Consider the following 21,495-nt stretch of genomic DNA (forward strand, 5'->3'; position numbering starts at 1 on the left):
AGTAGTGGATGTGGGCATATTAGGGTGGAGTAGTGGGTGTATACAGATCAGAGTGGAGTAGTGGATGTGTACAGATCAGGGTGAAGTAGTGGGTGTGTGCAGAGTGGACAGACCAGAGGGGAGTACAGGGTAAGTGCAGATCAGGGTGGAGTAGTGGGTGTGTGCAGATCAGAGTGGAGTAGTGGATGTGTGCAGATCAGGGTGGAGTAGTGGGTGTATACAGATCAGAGTGGAGTAGTGGATGTGTGCAGATCAGGGTGGAGTAGTGGGTGTATACAGATCAGAGTGGAGTAGTGGATGTGTGCAGTTCAGGATGGAGTAGTGGATGTGTGCAGATCGGGGTGGAGTAGTGGGTGTGTGCAGATCAGGGTGGAGTAGTGGATGTGTAGAGATCAGAGTGGAGTAGTGGGTGTGTGCAGATCAGGGTGGAGTAGTGGGTGTGTGCAGATCAGGGTGAAGTAGCGGGTGTGTGCAGATCAGAGTGGAGTAGTGGATGTGTGCAGATCAGGGTGGAGTAGTCGGTGTGTGCAGATCAGGGTGGAGTAATCGGTGTGTGCAGATCAGGGTGGAGTAATCGGTGTGTGCAGATCAGGGTGGAGTAGTCGGTGTGTGCAGATCAGGGTGGAGTAGTCGGTGTGTGCAGATCAGGGTGGAGTAGTCGGTGTGTGCAAATCAGGGTGGAGTAGTGGGTGTGTGCAGATCAGGGTGGAGTAGTGGATGTGTGCAGATCAGGGTGGAGTAGTGGATGTGTGCAGATCAGGGTGGAGTAGTGGGTGTGTGCAGATCAGAGTGGAGTAGTGGATGTGTACAGATCAGGGTGGAGTAGTGGGTGTGTGCAGATCAGAGTGGAGTAGTGGATGTGTGCAGATCAGGGTGGAGTAGTCGGTGTGTGCAGATCAGGGTGGAGTAGTGGGTGTGTGCAGATCAGGGTGGAGTAGTGGATGTGTGCAGATCAGGGTGGAGTAGTCGGTGTGTGCAGATCAAGGTGTAGTGAGTGTGTACAGATTACGGTGGAGTAGTGGGTGTTTACAGATCAGAGTGGAGTAGTGGGTATGTGCAGATCAGGGTGGAGTAGTGGGTGTGTGCAGAGTGGACAGACCAGAGGGGAGTACAGGGTAAGTGCAGATCAGGGTGGAGTAGTGGGTGTGTGCAGATCAGGGTGGAGTAGTGGGTGTATACAGATCAGAGTGGAGTAGTGGATGTGTGCAGATCAGGGTGGAGTAGTGGGTGTATACAGATCAGAGTGGAGTAGTGGATGTGTGCAGTTCAGGATGGAGTAGTGGATGTGTGCAGATCAGGGTGGAGTAGTGGGTGTGTGCAGATCAGGGCGGAGTAGTGGGTGTGTGCAGATCAGGGTGGAGTAGTGGGTGTGTGCAGATCAGGGTGGAGTAGTGGGTGTGTGCAGATCAGGGTGAAGTAGTGGGTGTGTGCAGATCAGAGTGGAGTAGTGGATGTGTGCAGATCAGGGTGGAGTAGTCGGTGTGTGCAGATCAGAGTGGGGTAGTGGATGTGTGCAGATCAGGGTGGAGTAGTCGGTGTGTGCAGATCAGGGTGGAGTAGTGGATGTGTGCAGATCAGGGTGGAGTAGTCGGTGTGTGCAGATCAAGGTGTAGTGAGTGTGTACAGATTACGGTGGAGTAGTGGGTGTTTACAGATCAGAGTGGAGTAGTGGGTATGTGCAGATCAAAGTGGAGTAGTGGGTGTGTGCAGAGTGGACAGACCAGAGGGGAGTACAGGGTAAGTGCAGATCAGGGTGGAGTAGTGGGTGTGTGCAGATCAGAGTGGAGTAGTGGATGTGTGCAGATCAGGGTGGAGTAGTGGGTGTATACAGATCAGAGTGGAGTAGTGGATGTGTGCAGATCAGGGTGGAGTAGTGGGTGTATACAGATCAGAGTGGAGTAGTGGATGTGTGCAGTTCAGGATGGAGTAGTGGATGTGTGCAGATCAGGGTGGAGTAGTGGGTGTGGGCAGATCAGGGTGGAGTAGTGGATGTGTACAGATCAGAGTGGAGTAGTGGGTGTGTGCAGATCAGGGTGGAGTAGTGGGTGTGTGCAGATCAGGGTGGAGTAGTGGGTGTGTGCAGATCAGGGTGGAGTAGTGGGTGTGTGCAGATCAGGGTGGAGTAGTGGGTGCATGCAGAGTGGACAGACCAGAGGGGAGTACAGGGTAAGTGCAGATCAGGGTGGAATAGTGGGTGTGTGCAGATCAGAGTGGAGTAGTGGATGTGTGTAGATCAGGGTGGAGTAGTGGGTGTATACAGATCAGAGTGGAGTAGTGGATGTGTGCAGATCAGGGTGGAGTAGTGGGTGTATACAGATCAGAGTGGAGTAGTGGATGTGTGCAGTTCAGGATGGAGTAGTGGGTGTATACAGATCAGAGTGGAGTAGTGGATGTGTGCAGTTCAGGATGGAGTAGTGGATGTGTGCAGATCAGGGTGGAGTAGTGGGTGTGGGCAGATCAGGGTGGAGTAGTGGGTGTGGGCAGATCAGGGTGGAGTAGTGGATGTGTGCAGATCAGGGTGGAGTAGTGGGTGTGGGCAGATCAGGGTGGAGTAGTGGATGTGTGCAGATCAGGGTGGAGTAGTGGGTGTGTGCAGATCAGGGTGGAGTAGTGGGTGTGTGCAGATCAGGGTGGAGTAGTGGGTGTGTGCAGATCAGGGTGGAGTAGTGGGTGCATGCAGAGTGGACAGACCAGAGGGGAGTAAAGGGTAAGTGCAGATCAGGGCGGAGTAGTGGGTAAGTGCAGATCAGGGTGGAGTAGTGGGTGTGTGCAGATCAGGGTGGAGTAGTGGGTGTGTGCAGATCAGGGTGGAGTAGTGGGTGTGTGCAGATCAGGGTGGAGTAGTGGGTGCATGCAGAGTGGACAGACCAGAGGGGAGTAAAGGGTAAGTGCAGATCAGGGTGGAGTATAGCAGGTTCTCTGACCTCTTCATTCCTCTGCGGAACTCGTACAGCTTCTGTCCATCGGGGATGGAGAAGACGCGGATCACTGTGCCCTGTAAGAGGAATCTTTCTATTAGTGCTACCATAGAGTGAGGCAGTGTAATGTGGGAGGTGCACTAGTCTCACCTTCTCAGAAGCGCTGGCCAGTTTGGTCCCAGAGGGGCTGAAGGCGATGGCAGCAAGAGGACTGTCATGGGCAGGAATGGAACATTCCATTTTCTGCAAGGAAAAGCAGCAGCAAATAACTTTCCTGCAATGGGGGATAATATGGAGAATATGGAGAATAGACCATATGGAAGGCAAGGTATGGACAAATGATCAATTAGTGGAGGGACCAGTAGAAGAAATCACATGGGGAGGAACATGGAGACGATCACATTGGAGGAAGATTTGCAGAAGCTATTGTACAAGTGATCACACAGGGGCAGGGTAAGCAGTAATGACCACATAGGTGGTAGCATATGGAAAAGTGATTGCATGGAATGTGATCACATAAAAGGAGGGACATAGAGAAGAGATCACATGGGAGGCAGAACAGCCACCAGTTCATCCCTATCTCTACTCACTATAGATCCACTTTAAATTAAAGCAAATCTGTAGTGAAAACAAAAAGTCACATACTCACCTGTGGAGAGGGAAGGCTCTGGATCCTACAGAGCCTTTCCGACCCTCTCAGGGTGTCCTGGTTCCAGCGCTGTCCACCGTTCAAATCTGTCGCCTCCGGGAGTCCACAGAGGCACTCGGGGCACCCTTGGAAGCACTCGGGCTGCCCTCGGAAGCAATCACATCCCCGAGTGCTTCTGAAGACGGGCGGCTCCGTACTCACTAATGCACATTCCAATGCTGTGACAAGTCCTCTGCAGTCAGGGGGTCTCATGACCAACACCAGGAAAAATCAGCTGGTGTAGCAGTCTTAACCACTTGACGACCGCACGCTTATTCCGTGCGTCGGCAAAGTGGCAGCTGCAGGACCAGCGACGCAGTATTGCGTCGCCAGCTGCAGGCTGATTAATCAGGAAGCAGCCGCTTGCGCAAGCGGCTGCTTCCTGTCAATTCACGGCGGGGGGCTCCGTGAATAGCCTGCGGGCCGCCGATGGCGGCTCGCAGGCTAAATGTAAACACAAGCGGAAATAATCCGCTTTGTTTACATTGTACGGCGCTGCTGCGCAGCAGCGCCGTAAGGCAGATCGGCGATCCCCGGCCAATCAGCGGCCGGGGATCGCCTCCATGTGACAGGGGACGTCCTGTCACTGGCTGCACAGGACGGATAGCGTCCTGTGCAGCCCGGATCACCGGGGGGAGAGGTAGGAGAGGGAGGGGGGTGAATGTCGCCGCGGAGGGGGGCTTTGAGGTGCCCCCCCCCGCAACTAGCCTGCACGCAGGAGCGATCAGACCCCCCTGCACATCATCCCCATAGGGGGGAAAAAAGGGGGGCGATCTGATCGCTCTGCATGAAACCTGATCTGTGCTGGGGGCTGCAGAGCCCACCCAGCACAGATCACAAAAAATAACGCTGGTCCTTAAGGGGGGGTAAAGGGTGGGTCCTCAAGTGGTTAATAGAGCACCAGGCAACTATTATTCAGCAAGGTACCTTGCTGTGTTCTGCAGAAGTATAGGAGATGATGGGAGCCATAGGCGTATCTGGGTAATATGGCGCCTATGGCAAACAATGAAATTGTGCCCCCCCCCCCCCCCTCAAGCACCTTTCCCCTGTATTGATAAACAATTAAAAAAGATGGGTGCTTTGCCTTGCAGGGTGCTTTGCTTTGCAGGGCTGGGTGCTTTGCTTTGCTGGGCACTTTGCTTTACAGGACTGGGCCTTTGCCCTGCTGGGCGCTTTTCATGGCTGGGGGGTTTGCTGGGCGCTTTGCATGGCTGGGGGCTGCCTGCACTACTTACAGGCCTCAGGTCAGGGGGACCAGAGAGGTGGAAAGAGGCAAAGCAGCGTGCACAGTACCCGCCCGGACCCATACACTTTACACGCAGAAGTGATTAACGAAGTGTTCGCATCCTGCGGGTCACATGTGCACTGCTCTGCCTCTCTCCGCCTCTCCGGTCCGGTCGCCCTGATCTGAGGTTTGAGTAGTGCAGGCAGCGGGTGGCAGGCATGGCGCCCATGCCATGAGCCATGCCTGCACGTTTCCACTTACGCGTCTGATGGGAGCCCAGGCTTCACAGTGTTAGAAATCATACAGACTTTCAGAAAGCAATCCACAAAGAGGTGCTCTGTGTTCAGTAGGGTTACTACGGTAGTCCTACTGAACACTATGCAGACATCGCTTACCAGCACATTGGCATCATACACTGCGATTTCACCACTTGTACTGCTTCCAGGATACGCCAGGTAGGAGTTGGAATGGTTAATGGAAAGCGCGCAGAGACCTGTAGGGTGAAGGTGGAACAGTCACTGAAAATTATAAGACTGAGTAGGCTCATTCCTGACATCTCACAACACCCTTCTATCGCCTAAACACACAATGTTTTAAAGGAAATAAATATGGCCGCCTCCATATCCCTCTCACTACAGGTTCCCTTTAAAATTAAGTAAATGCTACATACAGAAAATTTACTGTATTTTTTGGACTATAAGACTCACTTTTTCTCCCCCAAAAGTGGGGGAAATAAAGTCACATCATCTTATAGTCCAAATGCAGGGAGTTCCTGACTTGTGCCCATGCAGAGGAGGCCACATGGGGACACAAAGGAGTACAGAGGTGGACACAGGTGGACACATGAGGGACAGAGTAGAACACAGGGAGACACAAGAGGTACAAAGGGGGCATAATCCACAAGATGCCCCTTCACCATGGATGCACCAAGTTTAGCATATATTTTCCCCCTGGTTTTTGTCCTCTAAACCTGACTGCATCTTATGGTCAGGAGCGTCTTATAGTCCGAAAAATACGGTAGTTTGAGTAGTAGCAGCAGGTTGGCACTACAGTGTATAGCAAGACGGTTGTTCAGGCAAGGGTGGCTTATATGTGCTTCCTCTCTTAGTTGGTTAGCGTAGGGTGCTCTAGTGTACATAGAGCTGCAACATGTCAAAAGAAGTAGAAAATCCAGGCACTGCTACAAAACACTGCCTTTATTCAAACCTTGCTGTTACACCCAGCACCCACCGCTACCACTTGTGCCACCTCTCCATCTACCGGTATGTTTATTTTTTATCCAGCTTATGGACATTGCACTTTTGCACTTACCATGTAACAACAAGTTTTAAATAAAGGCAGTGTTTTGTAGCAGTGCCAGCATCTTCTACTTCTTTTGTCATGATACAGAAAATGTAGTATGCAATTGTCTAGGCCTACTTTACATGGGTGCGTTCCCAGTGTTTAAATGCTGAATTTGTTGGTCCTTAAAACTTTCTTGCCTAAAATTTTCATTCGTCCAAAGTGTGACGGTACACACAAGTCATTTTAAGGTGTTACTTTTAAAGGGAACCTGTACTGAGTAAAATTATTTAAAATAAACACATGAGGTAACTTCCAATGAACATTACATAGTTACCTTGCCATCAGTTCCTCTCAGAAGCTCAATATTTTCTTCTGACAATAATCCCTTCCAGTTCTGAAAATATTTTGTCAGAACTGAAATATATCAGTTGCTGTCAGTTACAGCAGAGAGGAGAACTGATGTGTCCATGTTTCCCTATGGCTCAAGTGGGCAATGTTACAGTTTAACACTGTGCTGACCAGGAAGCTGTTATGGGGTAATGGCAATTTTCAAAATGGAGGAAGGAAAATTCTCTTGATCACAGTGGACAAACAGGATGCGGAAAAGGAGAAAGAGATTGAGGAGTAGACTATGCAGGAGGTAAGTATGACTTGTGTATGTTTATTTTGACGTTTAATTTTAAGTTCAGGTTTTCTTTAAGGGCATTCATGTGACTGCAAGAAGCACTATTCAGGCACTGGTGAAAAACAAGAAATATGCGCAGCCATAACCAACTTCCATGACTGACAATAGAAATCAGTGCAGGCAGTTTTGACGTTTCTCCCAGAATTCAGTGCATTAGGGGTTAATGCATGTTTTTATTTCCCCGGTAAAACACTTGGAACACACAAACAAATGCTGTATGCATTCTTGCATGCATTATGAGAAAGGTCTATGTAACTAAGCCAAACTGTAATGTCACCGCTAAAGACTGGCATCCCTGGAGATGTCTGAGGGCTGACAGCTCCCTCTAGAGGGCATAGCAGGGCATTGGGTACAATTCTTATAAACACTATGTTCATCTAGGGATGTTACTGTATCTTATTGCCTATGGTGTCCTCATGTTTCACAGGTTTTTCACAACTCTGGACTGCTAAGGCCCTATTCACATTAGCAAACGCGGACGGCCGTGCATTCGGAACGCAAGGCATATGAACGCACGCCATCCACGTTTGTATGCGTTGCATGGCTGATCCCATTCACTGAAGTAAATGGGTCAGCCGCGCGTTTCTGGAAAAAATGTGTGCAGCATGCGTTCCCGGACCGCACTGGTCCAGAACGCATGCAGTGTGAACATCAGACAGTGCACTCTATGCACTTTCTGATGTCGTGCGTGTCGGCCACCTGCAAAAACCTCCTCCGAAACCCGGATGGAAACGCCTGCAGTGTGAAAAAAAAAGATACATTATTGTCCATTGAGCTCTTAGGCCCCCTAAGAGCTCAATGGACAATAAAGTATCTTTTTTTTTTCTTTGCAGCGGCCAGAACCCCAAGTCTGGCTACGTCTCAACTTCCCTGGCTAACTTCCAAACTGGCCAAGTGATTGTAGCCAATTAAAAATGAAGATAGGAAACCGAGAGTCCAATATGGTATAGTATTTAAGTTAATTGTAAAATTATAGATAAAGTAGCAAGGGTTATACTCACAAACACAGATTACCACACAGGCAACCACTATCAAGGCAGGTGGGGAGAATTAGGAACCGACCCCACTCAGGTTAAAGTGGATCTGAGATAATCATATCCCGTTGAAGCTGTTTGCAGCTAGATTTGCTGTGTAAACTATCTACATTTTAGCTAAGATATATAGTCAAGTTACTTGTTATAGTTAGTTTTTCATCTCGGATCCGCTTTAAGTCGCTCTCTGTAGAAAGGAAGGATATGGGGATACACCCCTCCAGAACTAGATGCAAATTTTTGAACAGAGGCACCAACAAGAATAAAAACATCTCTGCTCATCTCTATCTCCCTCCGCGTCTCTCCCTTTCCCCTCTGCTCATCTCTATCTCCCTCCGCGTCTCTCCCTTTCCCCTCTGCTCATCTCTATCTCCCTCCGCGTCTCTCCCTTTTCCCTCTGCTCATCTCTATCTCCCTCCGCGTCTCTCCCTTTCCCCTCTGCTCATCTCTGTCCCCTTCCATGTTCCTCTGATCATCTCTGTCCCCCTCCGCGTCTCTCCCCGTCCCTCTGATCATCTCTGTATCACTCTGCATCCCCTACACTCGTTTCTGTCCACCTCTGCGTCTCTCCGTGTCACCCTCCACTCTTCTCTTTTCCCCTCTTTTTGTAATCGTGTCGCCTCCACTCATCTCTGCCCCCCTCTGCTTTTCTCCGTGTCCCCTCCACTCTTCTCTGTCCCCCTCCGCATCTCTCTGTGTCCCCTCCACTCTTCTCTGTCCCCTCCGCATCTCTCCGTATCCCCTCCACGCATATCTATTTCCCTCTGCATCTTTCCGTGTCCCCTCCACTCTTCTCTGTCCCCCTCCGCATCTCTCCATGTCCCCTCCACGCATCTCTATCTCCATCCGCATCTCTCCCTGTCCCATCCACTCATCTCTGTCTCAGTCCGTGTCTCTATGTGTCCCCTCCACTCACCTCTATCTCCCTCCACGTCTCTCCCTGTCCCCTCTGCTCATCTTTATCCCCCTCAGCTTCTCTTCTCGTCCCTCTGATCATCTCTGTATCACTCCGTGTCCCCTCCACTCGTCTCGGTCTCCCTCTGCGTCTCTCTCTGTATCGCCTCTGCTCATCTCTGTTCCCCTCTGTTTCTCTCCATGTCCAATGCACTCATCTCTGTATCCCTCCACGTCCCCTCCACTCATCTTTGTCCCTATTCTGCTTCTCTCTGTGTCCCCTCCACTCATCTCTGTCCTCCTCCACTTCTCTCTGTGCCCGCTATGCTCATCTCTGTCTCCCTCTGCTTCTCTACGCACTCCCTCAACTCATCTCAGTCCACCTCTGCTTCTCTCCATGTCCCCTCCACTCATTTCTGTCCCCCTCTGCTTCTCTCTATTTCCCTTCCACTCATCTCTGCCCCCCCTGCTACTCATCTCTGCCCCCCCCCCCCCGCTTCTCTTTCTGTCCCCGTCACTCATCTCTGTCTCCCTCTGCTTCTCTCCGCACTCCCTCCACTCACCTCAGTCTACCTCTGCTTCTCTCCATGTCCCCTCCACTCATCTCTGTTCCCATCTGCTACTCTCTGTGTCCCCTCCACTCATCTCTGTCCCCCCCCTGCTTCTGTGTCCCCTCCACTCATCGCTGTTCCCCTCTGCTACTTTCTGTGTCCCCTCCACTTATGTATGTCCCCCTCTGCTTCTCTCTGTGTCCCCTCCACTCATCTCTGTTCCCATCTGCTACTCTCTGTGTCCCCTCCACTCATCTCTGCCCCCCCCCCCTGCTTCTGTGTCCCCTCCACTCATCGCTGTTCCCCTCTGCTACTTTCTGTGTCCCCTCCACTCATGTATGTCCCCCTCTGCTTCTCTCTGTGTCCCCTCCACTCATTCCTGTCCCCCTCCTGCTACTCTCTCTGTCCCCTCCACTCATCTCTGCCCCCCCCCCCCTGCTTCTCTCTGTGTCCCCTCCACTCATCTCTGTTCCCCTCTGCTACTCTCTCTGTCCCCTCCACTCATCTCTGTCCCCCCCTGCTTCTCTCTGTGTCCCCTCCACTCATTTCTGTCCCCCTCTGCTTCACTCTCTGTCCCCGTCACTTATCTCTTTCCCTCTCTTCTTCTCTCGGTGTGCCCTCCATTCATCTCTGTCCCCCTCAGATTCTCTCTGTGTCCTTCTCTGTTCCGATTAGACCACTCTGGCTGGTCTAATTGAACTGCCGCATACTGGTCAGTTCCCAAAATGGTTGCCAAAATATCCACAATAGCCGACTTCGGGTTGTGGCCACACCTGTGCCGTATATGTAAGTATAGAATCAGAAGCCGTAGACAGCCACTTACCAGAGGCATTTCGTGGAGTGTCCAACAACGTTTTTAGAAGTTTCATGTCCTTGATGTTATGGATGTAAATAGCTTCTTCAAGACACACCACCAGTCTCTGTAAAACACGGGAAGTCTTGTCAGCACTCACCTACCTTTACAAAGCCTGACCACACACGGGACCACCAATCTCTGCCCAACCACACACAGGACACCCATCTCAGCCCAACCACACACAGGACACCCATCTCAGCCCAACCACACACAGGACACCCATCTCAGCCCAACCACACACTGGACACCCATCTCAGCCCAACCACACACAGGACACCCATCTCAGCCCAACCACACACAGGACACCCATCTCAGCCCAACCACACACAGGACACCCATCTCAGCCCAACCACACACAGGACACCCATCTCAGCCCAACCACACACAGGACACCTATCTCAGCCCAACCACACACAGGACACCTATCTCAGCCCAACCACACACAGGACACCCATCTTATACCTGTCTGTTTAGCCGTATGGACAAGATGTTCCCAGAGTAATTGTAGTTGCAGATTTCGGTGCCCTTCTTGAAGTGGAACACATTCATCTGCCGTGGTTTGGAGTGACTGACAACCACCACCAGACTGCTGGAGAAAAGCCTCTCCACAATGTAGATGTCCGGGAGCTCATCTGAAAAGTGAGAGCACACGGCTGCATTACCCACAATGCACTGCATATAGCCCTTGCCTTGGTTTTATCAAAATGAGAAAAAAAATACAGGAAGTCTCAAACAAAGACGCACAAACGTGTCCTGAAGTCATTCAAACACAAATACAAGACGCATGATAAGCATAGCTACTGTATAATGCCCACTATAACAAACATTGCGTAATGCACATATAACATCTACCTATAGCAAGCAAAGCAATGATGTACCCATATAACAAGTGCAACTATAACACCCCCCATAAGAAGGGCAGCCAATAAGAAGAGCAGCAGTAAGAAGTATAGCCAATATCTCTCCCCATGACAAGTGCAGCTATAACATCCTTCTATAACAAGCACACTCATAACTTGCCCCTATAACCAGGGCTGTAACAATAGCACCCGCGACCTGGTCGTGTGGTGCCTGGAGGCTAAGGGCCCTTTTACACTTAATCAGTTGCACTCAGTTATAACTAAAAGAAAACTGATTTTCAAAGTAATACCCATGTTTTCCTATGGCACCTTTCACACTTCATGCATTTTAACTGAAATCTTTTTCACATTGCATTGCTATGGAAAAAACACGTACCAACACGCACTAACGCACACCAACTGATTAAAGAGGAAGTGTCGCGAAAATCTTAAAATGTAAAACACATATAAATACCGTAAGTACATTTCTTCCAGAGTAAAATGAGCCATAAATTTATTTTCTCCTATGTTGCTGTCACTTCCAGTAGGTAGTAGAAATCTGACATTACCGACAGATTTTGGGCTAGTCCATCTGTCCATAGGGGATTCTCAGCATGGCCTTTATTCTTTATAAAGACATTCCCTGAAAAAGATTTACATAAAGATGCTGGCCAGCCTCCCTGCTAGCTGCACACTATTTTGGCAGTTGGACAGGGCAACTGCCATTCACTAAGTGCTTTTAAAAATAAAGAAAACCCTAAGAACCCCCCTATGAGAAGATGGACTAGTCCAAAATCTGTCGGTAATGTCAGATTTCTACTACCTACTGTAAGTGACAGCAACATGGGAGAAAAGTAATTTATGGCTCATTTTACTCTGGGAGAAATGTACTTCTTATTTGTTTGTGTTTTAAATTTTAAGATTTTCGCGACAGTTCCTCTTTAAGAGTAAATGGGCCCTTAGCTGTCAGGAAGTGGTAAGCAGTGCAGGTTCCTTGTGTGTGCACACAAACTCATCTTCTCCATCTGCACCCCGCCCCCTTATTTTTGCAGAGCAGCCACAGTGGAGCTGCATACGTTACCTCATTGCAGCGGTGGGACAGGTCCTACTCACTCTTCAGTGTAGCCACACCGTGCAGCCCATTATCTTGCGGCTCCTGACACTGCTGCATGTTACATGACAGGCATCAGAAGCTGCCAGGTAATAGGCTGCTCAGTGCGGCTATACTGAGGAGTGAGTAGGACCTGTCCCACCGCTGGAATGAGATAAAGTATATGGCATATGTACGTATTATCCTTGCCTACAACAATCCAGCCACTATGCCTCTGTAGAACAAGCTAGGTTTCCCTAAAACAGGGGATGCCATAACCTCTCTCTATAACACCAGAGCAGCCTTGACAAAAAGCTATAATGTACCCCTATTGTTGCAGCCACCATGTTCCCAAATACCAAGTACATCAGCAATGATAGACAGCAGTTCATCCTTGCTGGATTATTTCCTTCAGCTTTGTCAGCAAGGCATACAGTCTACATAGTCTGGCTCACCTGAGGTTTCAGGCATGGTCACCTTTTATCAAGTGCTTAGCCCACAGCTGTCAAACACACGGCCCACGGGCCAAATGTGGCCCTCCCTGCTATTTTGTGTGACCCTCCAGAGCTTCAAATGTGCATCATTGTAAGCAATAAAAGGACAGCACACTGCCTTCCCAACGAGATCAGCATGCCGGTGACAGTGTGTCTGGCAAGGTGACACTGTAAGTTTGAGGCGGGGTGCACAAACAATGTATTTATTTATTGTATTTATAAAGCACCACCATATTACACAGCGCTGGACATTAGTTAGGTTACAGACAATATTTAGGGGTGACATACAGCAATAAGACAATACAGGAATACATGCAAACCAGATCACACAGCACAGTAGTAGTACAAGGTAATGCTTAGTCAGTCACTGGATGGCAGCATGGGGATTAGGCAAGCTGAGTTCACTCAGATCCATAGGATGGGTGTACGGTAACAAAGGTGCATGAACAGGTAGTAGACAAAAGGAGGAGGACCCTGGCGAAGGCTTACAATCTAGAGGGAGAGGTAGGGACATGAAAGGTAGGGGACCAGAGTTCAGCTTCAGGTTTAGACACCAGTGTGGGGGAGGGGGGGATTTTGGGTAGGCCAGAGTGAAAGGGTGAGTTTTGAGGGCCTTTTTGAAGACATTAAAGGAGGGCGCAGCACAAATGGGGGGAGGTAGGGAGATCCATAGCGATTACACTGGGGCTTCCTCCAGCCCACAGTAGGCGGTGAGGTCCCCTGGCGTCCTCCTGGCTCCTCTTCGTGTGCCTCCGCTTGCCCTCGTTACAGGCGACACCCGGGTCGGGTGTCGGGCTGGCTCTTCCTGGTTCCTGCCGCATGGTGTCATCATGCCGGCCGGCGTGACAGGTCTGCGCATGCGTGGTTTAGCGTCAGAAAACCACGCATGCGCAGACCTGTCACGCCGGCCGGCGTGATGACACCATGCGGCAGGAACCAGGAAGAGCCAGCCCGACACCCGGCCCGGGTGTCGCCAGTAATGGGAGCCAGCGGAGGCACACGAAGAGGAGCCAGGAGGACGCCAGGGGACCTCACTGCCTACGGTGGACTGGAAGAAGGCCCAGGTAAGAGTAATCTTTTAAATAAAGTCACTGCTCAGGGTCCCTTTAAAGGACCTCTGTCGCGAAAATCTTAAAATTTCAACTATATGTAAACACATACAATTAAGAAGTACGTTTCTTCCAGAGTAAAATGAGCCATAAATTACTTTTCTCTTATGTTGCTGTCACTTACAGTAGGTAGTAGAAATCTGACAGAATCGACAGGTTTTGGACTAGCCCATATCCTCATGGGGTTCACAGGGATTTCTTTATTTTCAAAAGCTCCGCCCAACTGCCAAAAAAGTGTGTGGGCAGCATCTTAGTATAAATTTTATTCAGGGAGTGTCTTTAAAAAGAATAAAGGCCATGCTGAGAATCCCCTATGAAGAGATGGACTAGCCCAAAACCTGTCGGTTCTGTCAGATTTCTACTACCTACTTTAAGTGACAGCAACAATTAATTTATGGCTTTTGTATGCGTTTTAAATTTTACGTTTTTCACGACAGTTCCTCTTTAATACTTTGGTGTGCCACATTTACCTGATAAGTATCATATATAATAGACAAACATTCTCTATTATTAAATGCTTTCTAGTCAATTATTGCACTTTTGAATATTAAAAAATGTGTGTGTGTGTGTGTGTGTGTGTGTGTGTGTGTGTGTGTGTGTGTGTGTGTGTGTGTGTGTGTGTGTGTGTGTGTGTGTGTGTGTGTGTGTGTGTGTGTGTGTGTGTGTGTGTGTGTGTGTGTGTGTGTGTGTGTGTGTGTGTGTGTGTGTGTGTGTGTGTGTGTGTGTGTGTGGTGTGTGTGTGTGTGTGTGTGTGTGTGTGTGTGTGTGTACGTACATTCCATTCTATAGGAATATTTTCTCTGTGCCACTGTAATGCTCTTTTTTGCCAGTAAACCTAAAAAACATTCTGGTATTTGTCCCTGAAATTGTAGCGACCTCTGAAGTCACTCTCAGGTATTGGCAATGATGTTTTTGACATGAAGGGAGAGTTTCCAGAGGTCATCATGTACCTTTCAAAAAGAACAGAAAACAGAAAGAAACCCGGAGCCCTCTAGGGTGTACTATGTTGAAATCAGTGGCATTGTGGTATAAAATAAACTCACACAGCCCGGGTTGCAATAACGTCAACCACGATGATGCGCTTGAGGAGAATTCCAGTCCATCTCCACTTGTACCATGGATGATCCTAAGATCTCAAATAATGCTCTCCAGAAAACAGGACCAAATAGATGTTAATCAATGATTACTAATTTGCCACTGTCCCTGTAGAGGCCGGGACATAAAGGAGTGAGAGGAGGCGCACCAGATGTGATAAAAAAAATAAAAAATAAATCTAAAAATCAGTTGAAAAACGTAAAGGTTGGCCTACCTTAAAGTGTACCTGAGGTGACATGATGAGATAAACGTCTGTACAGTACAAAACATATTAATAACCAAGCTGTTTTACTTGTTTTGTTGCCTCTGCTCAGTGGCAGCCTATTCAGTGTCTCTAAATGAAAATACACAATCTATTGACCTTTTCCCGTCTCCCCCTGCTCTCAGAAGTTGAATTCTGCCAGGAAAACTTTAATGGCTGTAATTTGCTTATCAGTGATATTTACTATATTCCTGACAAGACAGAAGCTGTCACTTCCATGCCTAAAAATTTACTCTTTTAGGCAGCAAAATAAAACAAGTAAAACAGTCTGGTTATGAATATGTTTAGTTCTGTATATACACATGTTTATTTCATCATGTCACCTCAGGTACACTTTAAGGAAAGCCAAACTCCACGCTTTAGGTTGATTTTAGAGGGGGGGGTTGTTTGTTTGTTTTTTTACAACAACTAGGGCGACTCCTCTCACCACATTTTGTTTTTGACAGGTTAGGCCTATTAACGGTAGATTTGGTGAGCGCCATTCTCTACACCTGGCTCGGATTCTCCATCACCTGCAAGGCTTTGTTCATACCAATGCGGTGCGGTGCAGTCAAAAAGCATTTTCATAAGCTGCTCCATTCACCTGTGTGAACACTCCACTTTGGGTGGCAGGGACGTGTAGCAGTGTGCATCACTGCTGGTGTGAGCAAGCCCTTATAGTCATATGCAGTAGTTTTCCAAAGGCTTGTCTTCAGCAATGACCTCAGGCAGGCAACAGATAAGAACCCTCCCGACACTTATACTGATGGACTGGAAAATGATGAAAATATTTAATATAAGCTGTGCCAGAATGAGAAGACTTCAGATTTCTACCAATAGCCAAGTTGTGATGGGCCTCTTCCAACACAACTGAAGTGAGAAGAATATGGAGGCTGTCATATTTATTTCCTTTCAAACAATACCACTTGCCTGGCAGCCCTGATGGTCTATTTGGCTGCAGTAGTGTCAGAATACCGCCAGAAACAAGCATGCAGCTAGTCTTGTCAGGTCTGACAATAATGTCAGAAACCTCTGATTTGCTGCATGCCTGTTAAGGGGCTATGGCTAATAGTATTAGAAGCAGCAGCTCAGCAGGATAGTCAGGTAACTGGTATGGATTGAAAGGAAATAAATATGACAGCCTCCTTATCCCTCTCGCTTCCGTTGTCCTTTAAACTTCCTGACATGCACCGTAGTGACAGGTGGCTTCTATTACTGGCTGAAGCCACAACACAGGCTGTTACCTTACCCCCCCCCCCCCCCCCCATCCCATACTGAGACCATGTGGACAGCAGATCTTAATACACTGTAAATAAAGCAAATGTTCTTACAGCTTTCATGTACCAAGTCCAGGTTGTCCACAGAGCTGAGTGAGAGCAACCGGTAGCCCGTCCTCATCCCAATGGCCAGAGACCTGGAAAGAAAAAAATAAGTTAAATTGGTGATCTAGCCTACAGTTCTATAGAAAGGCCAGATTCTTGTTACCATTAGGCTTCTGGTCTTATCTCCTGTTCAACAGACATGGCCACCAAGAACAGGAAGTGAGGTGGGGTCTCTGATATTTCATGAAAATACTTTGGGGCTGATTTACAAATCTTTTCTGTTGACTCATTTCACTTACCAATTAACTCACAATTTATCTCTCCTTAAAGTGGACCTGATCTCTTGCACAGGACAGAAGAAAAACATAAAGAAATGCAGCCTGTATGTATTTATGAGAGTTTAGCCTGTCTAATTCCCCCTCATCTGCGACAAATAAAACGTTGCAATTTGATATCTCCCCTGTGTCACATGACTGCCATGGCAGATAAGTTAATTTATAAGCACAGGATGTTAACGATGTCTACTTCCATGAAAGTAGGAAGTAGACACACTGTAGATTTATTTCAGGAATTGTATCAGCTGTAACAAAGAAATGTTTTTCTGTAAGGGTTATTATGCTGTTGCGTATCTTTTAGAGGGGAAGTTGTGAGTTCAGGTCCGCTTAAATGACTTAAACTCATGATTTATCTTTCCTTATCTGTTTGTCTCATGAACTCTTATTTGTTTTTCTCAAGCACTAGCTCTCCTAACAGTTAATGTGAAGAATAAGTAAGCTTTGAGATCAACTCCTTTATGAGATAAATAGAAATAGAGAGGTAATTCATTATATAAAGAGAAAAGGAGAGAGAATTCATGATATAAATAGAAAAGGAGAGAGAATTCATGATATAAATAGAAATAGAGAGCTAATTCATGATATAAAAATAGAAAAGGAGAGTGAATTCATGATATAAAAATAGAAAAGGAGAGAGAATTCATGATATAAATAGAAAAGGAGAGAGAATTCATGATATAAATAGAAAAGGAGAGCTAATTCATGATATAAATAGAAAAGGAGAGCTAATTCATTATATAAATAGAAAAGGAGAGCTAATTCATGAGATAGGCCTGGAACACACCAGAGGAGTTTTTCTGAGCGTTTTGAGTTTTTAAATCTGCTGCTAATGTTATCCTATGTTTCTGTGCACACTGGAGCGATGAGGTTTTGTAAAAAAACCCTATAGCATTACATTGGGAAGAGCTTTTGAAACCTCTAAAAGCTCTTCCCAATGTAATGCTATGGGTTTTTTTTACAAAACCTCATTGCTCCAGTGTGCACAGAAACATAGGATAACACTAGCAGCAGATTTAAAAACTCAAAACGCTCAGAAAAACTCCTCTGGTGTGTTTCAGGCCATAAATAGAAAAGGAGAGCTAATTATAATGGCAGTATTTGTATAGCGCCTTTCTCCTGTCGGACTCAAAGCGCTTGCGAGGCAGCCACTAGAGCGCACTCAGTGGGCAGTAGCAGTGTTAAGGAGACTTGCCCAAGAAACTCCTTACTGAAATAGGTGCTGGCTTACTGAACAGGCAGAGCCGAGATTTGAACCCTGGTCTCCTGTGTCAGAGGCAGAGCCCTTAACCATTACACTATCCAGCCACTGCTCATTCATGAGATAAATAGAAAAGGAGAGCTAATTCATGAGATAAATAGAAAAGGAGAGCGAATTCATGATATAAATAGAAAGAGAGAGCTAAATCATTATATAAATAGAAAAGGAGAGCTAATTCATGATATAAATAGAAAAGGAGAGAGAATTCATGAGATAAACAGAAATAGAGAGCTAATTCATGATATAAATAGAAAAGGAGAGCTAATTCAGGATATAAATAGAAAAGGAGAGCGAATTCATGAGATAAATAGAAAAGGAGAGCTAATTCATGATATAAATAGAAAAGGAGAGCTAATTCAGGATATAAATAGAAAAGGAGAGCGAATTCATGAGATAAATAGAAAAGGAGAGCTAATTCATGATATAAATAGAAAAGGAGAGCGAATTCATGAGATAAATAGAAAAGGAGAGCTAATTCATGATATAAATAGAAAAGGAGAGCTAATTCATGATATAAATAGAAAAGGAGAGCTAATTCATGAGATAAATAGAAAAGGAGAGCTAATTCATGATATAAATAGAAAAGGAGAGCTAATTCATGATATAAATAGAAAAGGAAAGCTAATTTAAAAAAAATGTGTTAAGTCAGATGAGGAGATATACAGTAAATCATGAATTAAGACACATAAAAAAATATAGTAGGCATTGATTCACATAACAGCGGATGTGTTACCGTGCACACACAGCGCAACATTACCCATACTAACGCCAGTAAGTACTGCGAGTTACGCTATTAATAACGCTAACAATCATAAGTTATGTGCCCTACCATAGCAACGGTATAGCGGTAACTCACGGTACTTACTGGTGTTAGGATAATTTTGCCGTGTACAGTAACATTACCGCTGTTATGTAAATCAACTCTATTGTGAGTTAATAAGAATTCATGAGAAGTTTTGTGAATTAACCCCAAATAGAGATAAAATCATATTTGAAGTTGTGTGGAAAAGAACTGGAATATCTGTGACGCTTGCACTGGAGTGCCACATTAACCAGCTTAGCGGTATGGACGAGCTCAGCTCGCCCATGACCGCTGCGCTGGATTGCTCAGGCCCTGGTGGGCCGATTTTCACAATTTTTTTTTAAAACACACAGTAGCCCATACCCCTTTTCTCACAAGAAATCTTTGCCTTTTCTTCAATAGATCGTCAGGGACATCATATGATGTCAGGGCCATGGCCCTGCCAGTTTCCTGTCTGTGAATCTCATTGCATTATGGAAAAATACCAGCTGTTTCCAACTGCCACGCAAGCAGTACCTTCCTCTGCACATAGAACGCTAAGTGCCCGTTTCCACTATAGCGTTGCGGAATCGCCGGCGAATCACCGCAGGCAAATCGCATGCGGGTGCGATTCCGCATGCGTTTTTTGCCGCGATTTCGCATGCGATTTCGCATAGGTTAGGGTGATGCGATTTTAACCATGTCACTGCCTGTGTGAATTAACATGGGTACCTATGCGAAATCGCATGCGAATTCGCGGCAAAAACGCATGGGGAAAACGCATGCGATTTCCCTATTAAATACATTGCGTGCGATTCGCCTGCATTCCACATGCAGGCGAATTCTGGGGACCCTACCATGCAGATTTTTTCTGCACAGAAAAACGTTCAGGAAAACGCACAAGTGGAAACAGTCCCATCCACTTGTACTGGCTATGCGAATTCGTGATAGTGGAAACGGGCCCTCAGAAACAAACATTCCTCAAAGATCACCTGGCAGGGCTAAAGACATCACCACCTGTGCTAAATTTCAGAATATAAATCGGAGAGGAAAGATTTTACACCGAGCAAACACTGAATAAATAATTTATAAATACTTATAATTAAAAATAAACAAATTATTTTATTTTCATTACAGTACGTCTTCCAAAATTAGCCTTATACTAAGTTTAGATTTTTATCAGCAGAAAGTATTTCAGTTCTCTTTCAGTTTCTGTGTGTATTACCAGTTTTGTATGACTTTAGACCAAAAGTGAGAGAAGCAATCTTGCTTCTCTTGCATTTGTTTCTCTTGTGTTTGGTATACAGACATACTTAACTTAGGAACAAGGAACCCTGGAAGATGGTTATCAAGAAGATAGCAGGAGTATTACCATATTGATGGCATGTCTTTATTGAGTGGAAGGAACCCTGGAGAGGGAGGGCCTGTACCCCAAGACGTGATTGGGCACGTCTAGGGAGCTGGATCTGGCAAGTTGCAAACTGAAGGGGGAACCCTCAATTGTATTAGATGTAGGTATAGGATGGGCAGTGGCTCCTCCCCCAGTATAATAATATATTCAGTATTACATGAAGTCCTGGTTGTAGGACAAGCAGAGGGTACCCTTCCCCAGTATAATAATGGTATGCTCTGTATTAAGTGTAGGATGGGCAGTGGCTCCTCCCCCAGTATAATATATTAGCAGTATTACGTGCAGTCCTGGTTGTAGGACAGGCAGAGGGTCCCCTCCCCCAGTAAAATAATGGTATGCTCTGTATTATGTGTAGCTGGGCAGTGGCTCCTTCCCCAGTATAATACTATATTAGCAGTATTACGTGCAGTCCTGGTTGTAGGACAGGCAGAGGGTCCCCTCCCCCAGTATAATAATGGTTTGCTCTGTATTATGTGTAGATGGGCAGTGGCTCCTCCCCCAGGTATAATAATAGATTAGCAGCATTACGTGCAGTCCTGGTTGTAGGACAGGCAGAGGGTCCCCTCCCCCAGTATAATAATGGTATGCTCTGTATTATGTGTAGATGGGCAGTGGCTCCTCCCCCAGTATAATAATATATTAGCAGTATTACGTGCAGTCCTGGTTGTAGGACAGGCAGAGGGTCCCTTCCCCCCCTGTATAATAATGGTATGCTCTGTATTATGTGTAGGATGGGCAGTAGCTCCTCCCTCATTATAATAATATATTAGCAGTATTAAGTGCAGTCCTGGTTGTAGGACAGGCAGAGGGTCCCCTCCCCCAGTATAATAATGGTATGCTCTGTATTAGGTGTAGGATGGGCAGTGGCTCCTCCCCCAGTATAATAATATATTAGCAGTATTACGTGCAGTCCTGGTTGTAGGACAGGCAGAGGGTCCCCTTCCCCAGTATAATAAAGGTATGCTCTGTATTATGTGTAGATGGGCAGTGGCTCCTCCCCCAGTATAATAATATATTAGCAGTATTACGTGCAGTTCTGGTTGTAGGACAGGCAGAGGGTCCCCTCCTCCAGTATAATAATGGTATGCTCTGTATTAGGTGTAGGATGGGCAGTGGCTCCTCCCCCAGTATAATAATATATTAGCAGTATTACGTGCAGTCCTGGTTGTAGGACAGGCAGAGGGTCCCCTCCCCCAGTATAATAATGGTATGCTCTGTATTATGTGTAGATGGGCAGTGGCTCCTCCCCCAGTATAATAATATATTAGCAGAATTAGGCACAGTCCTGGGTATAGGACAGGCAGAGGGTCCCCCTCCCCCAGTATAATAATGGTATGCTCTGTATTATGTGTAGATGGGCAGTGGCTCCTCCCCCAGTATAATAATAG

At 46.8% G+C, this 21,495-nt stretch overlaps 1 protein-coding gene across 3 annotated transcripts in view; it reads right to left on the reverse strand.

Annotated features, from left to right (window-relative positions):
• LOC137541627 (WD repeat domain phosphoinositide-interacting protein 1-like) overlaps positions 1-21,495 on the reverse strand; it is a 38,623-nt gene that overhangs the window by 16,709 nt on the left and 419 nt on the right. For 2 of the 3 annotated variants that reach the window (XM_068263024.1, XM_068263023.1), the window contains exons 2-7: positions 16,332-16,414; positions 10,595-10,764; positions 10,100-10,196; positions 5,227-5,324; positions 3,069-3,161; positions 2,925-2,995 (exon numbers count right to left, since the gene is read on the reverse strand). In XM_068263024.1, the coding sequence (XP_068119125.1) occupies positions 2,925-2,995; positions 3,069-3,161; positions 5,227-5,324; positions 10,100-10,196; positions 10,595-10,764; positions 16,332-16,414 (612 nt within the window). Of the gene's footprint in view, positions 1-2,924; positions 2,996-3,068; positions 3,162-5,226; positions 5,325-10,099; positions 10,197-10,594; positions 10,765-16,331; positions 16,415-20,386; positions 20,420-21,495 lie in introns of those variants that run through there. The other variant, XM_068263025.1, reaches the window with a different exon arrangement.

The sequence above is a fragment of the Hyperolius riggenbachi genome, chromosome 12 (genome assembly GCF_040937935.1).
Source record: "Hyperolius riggenbachi isolate aHypRig1 chromosome 12, aHypRig1.pri, whole genome shotgun sequence".
Taxonomy (NCBI): domain Eukaryota; kingdom Metazoa; phylum Chordata; class Amphibia; order Anura; family Hyperoliidae; genus Hyperolius; species Hyperolius riggenbachi.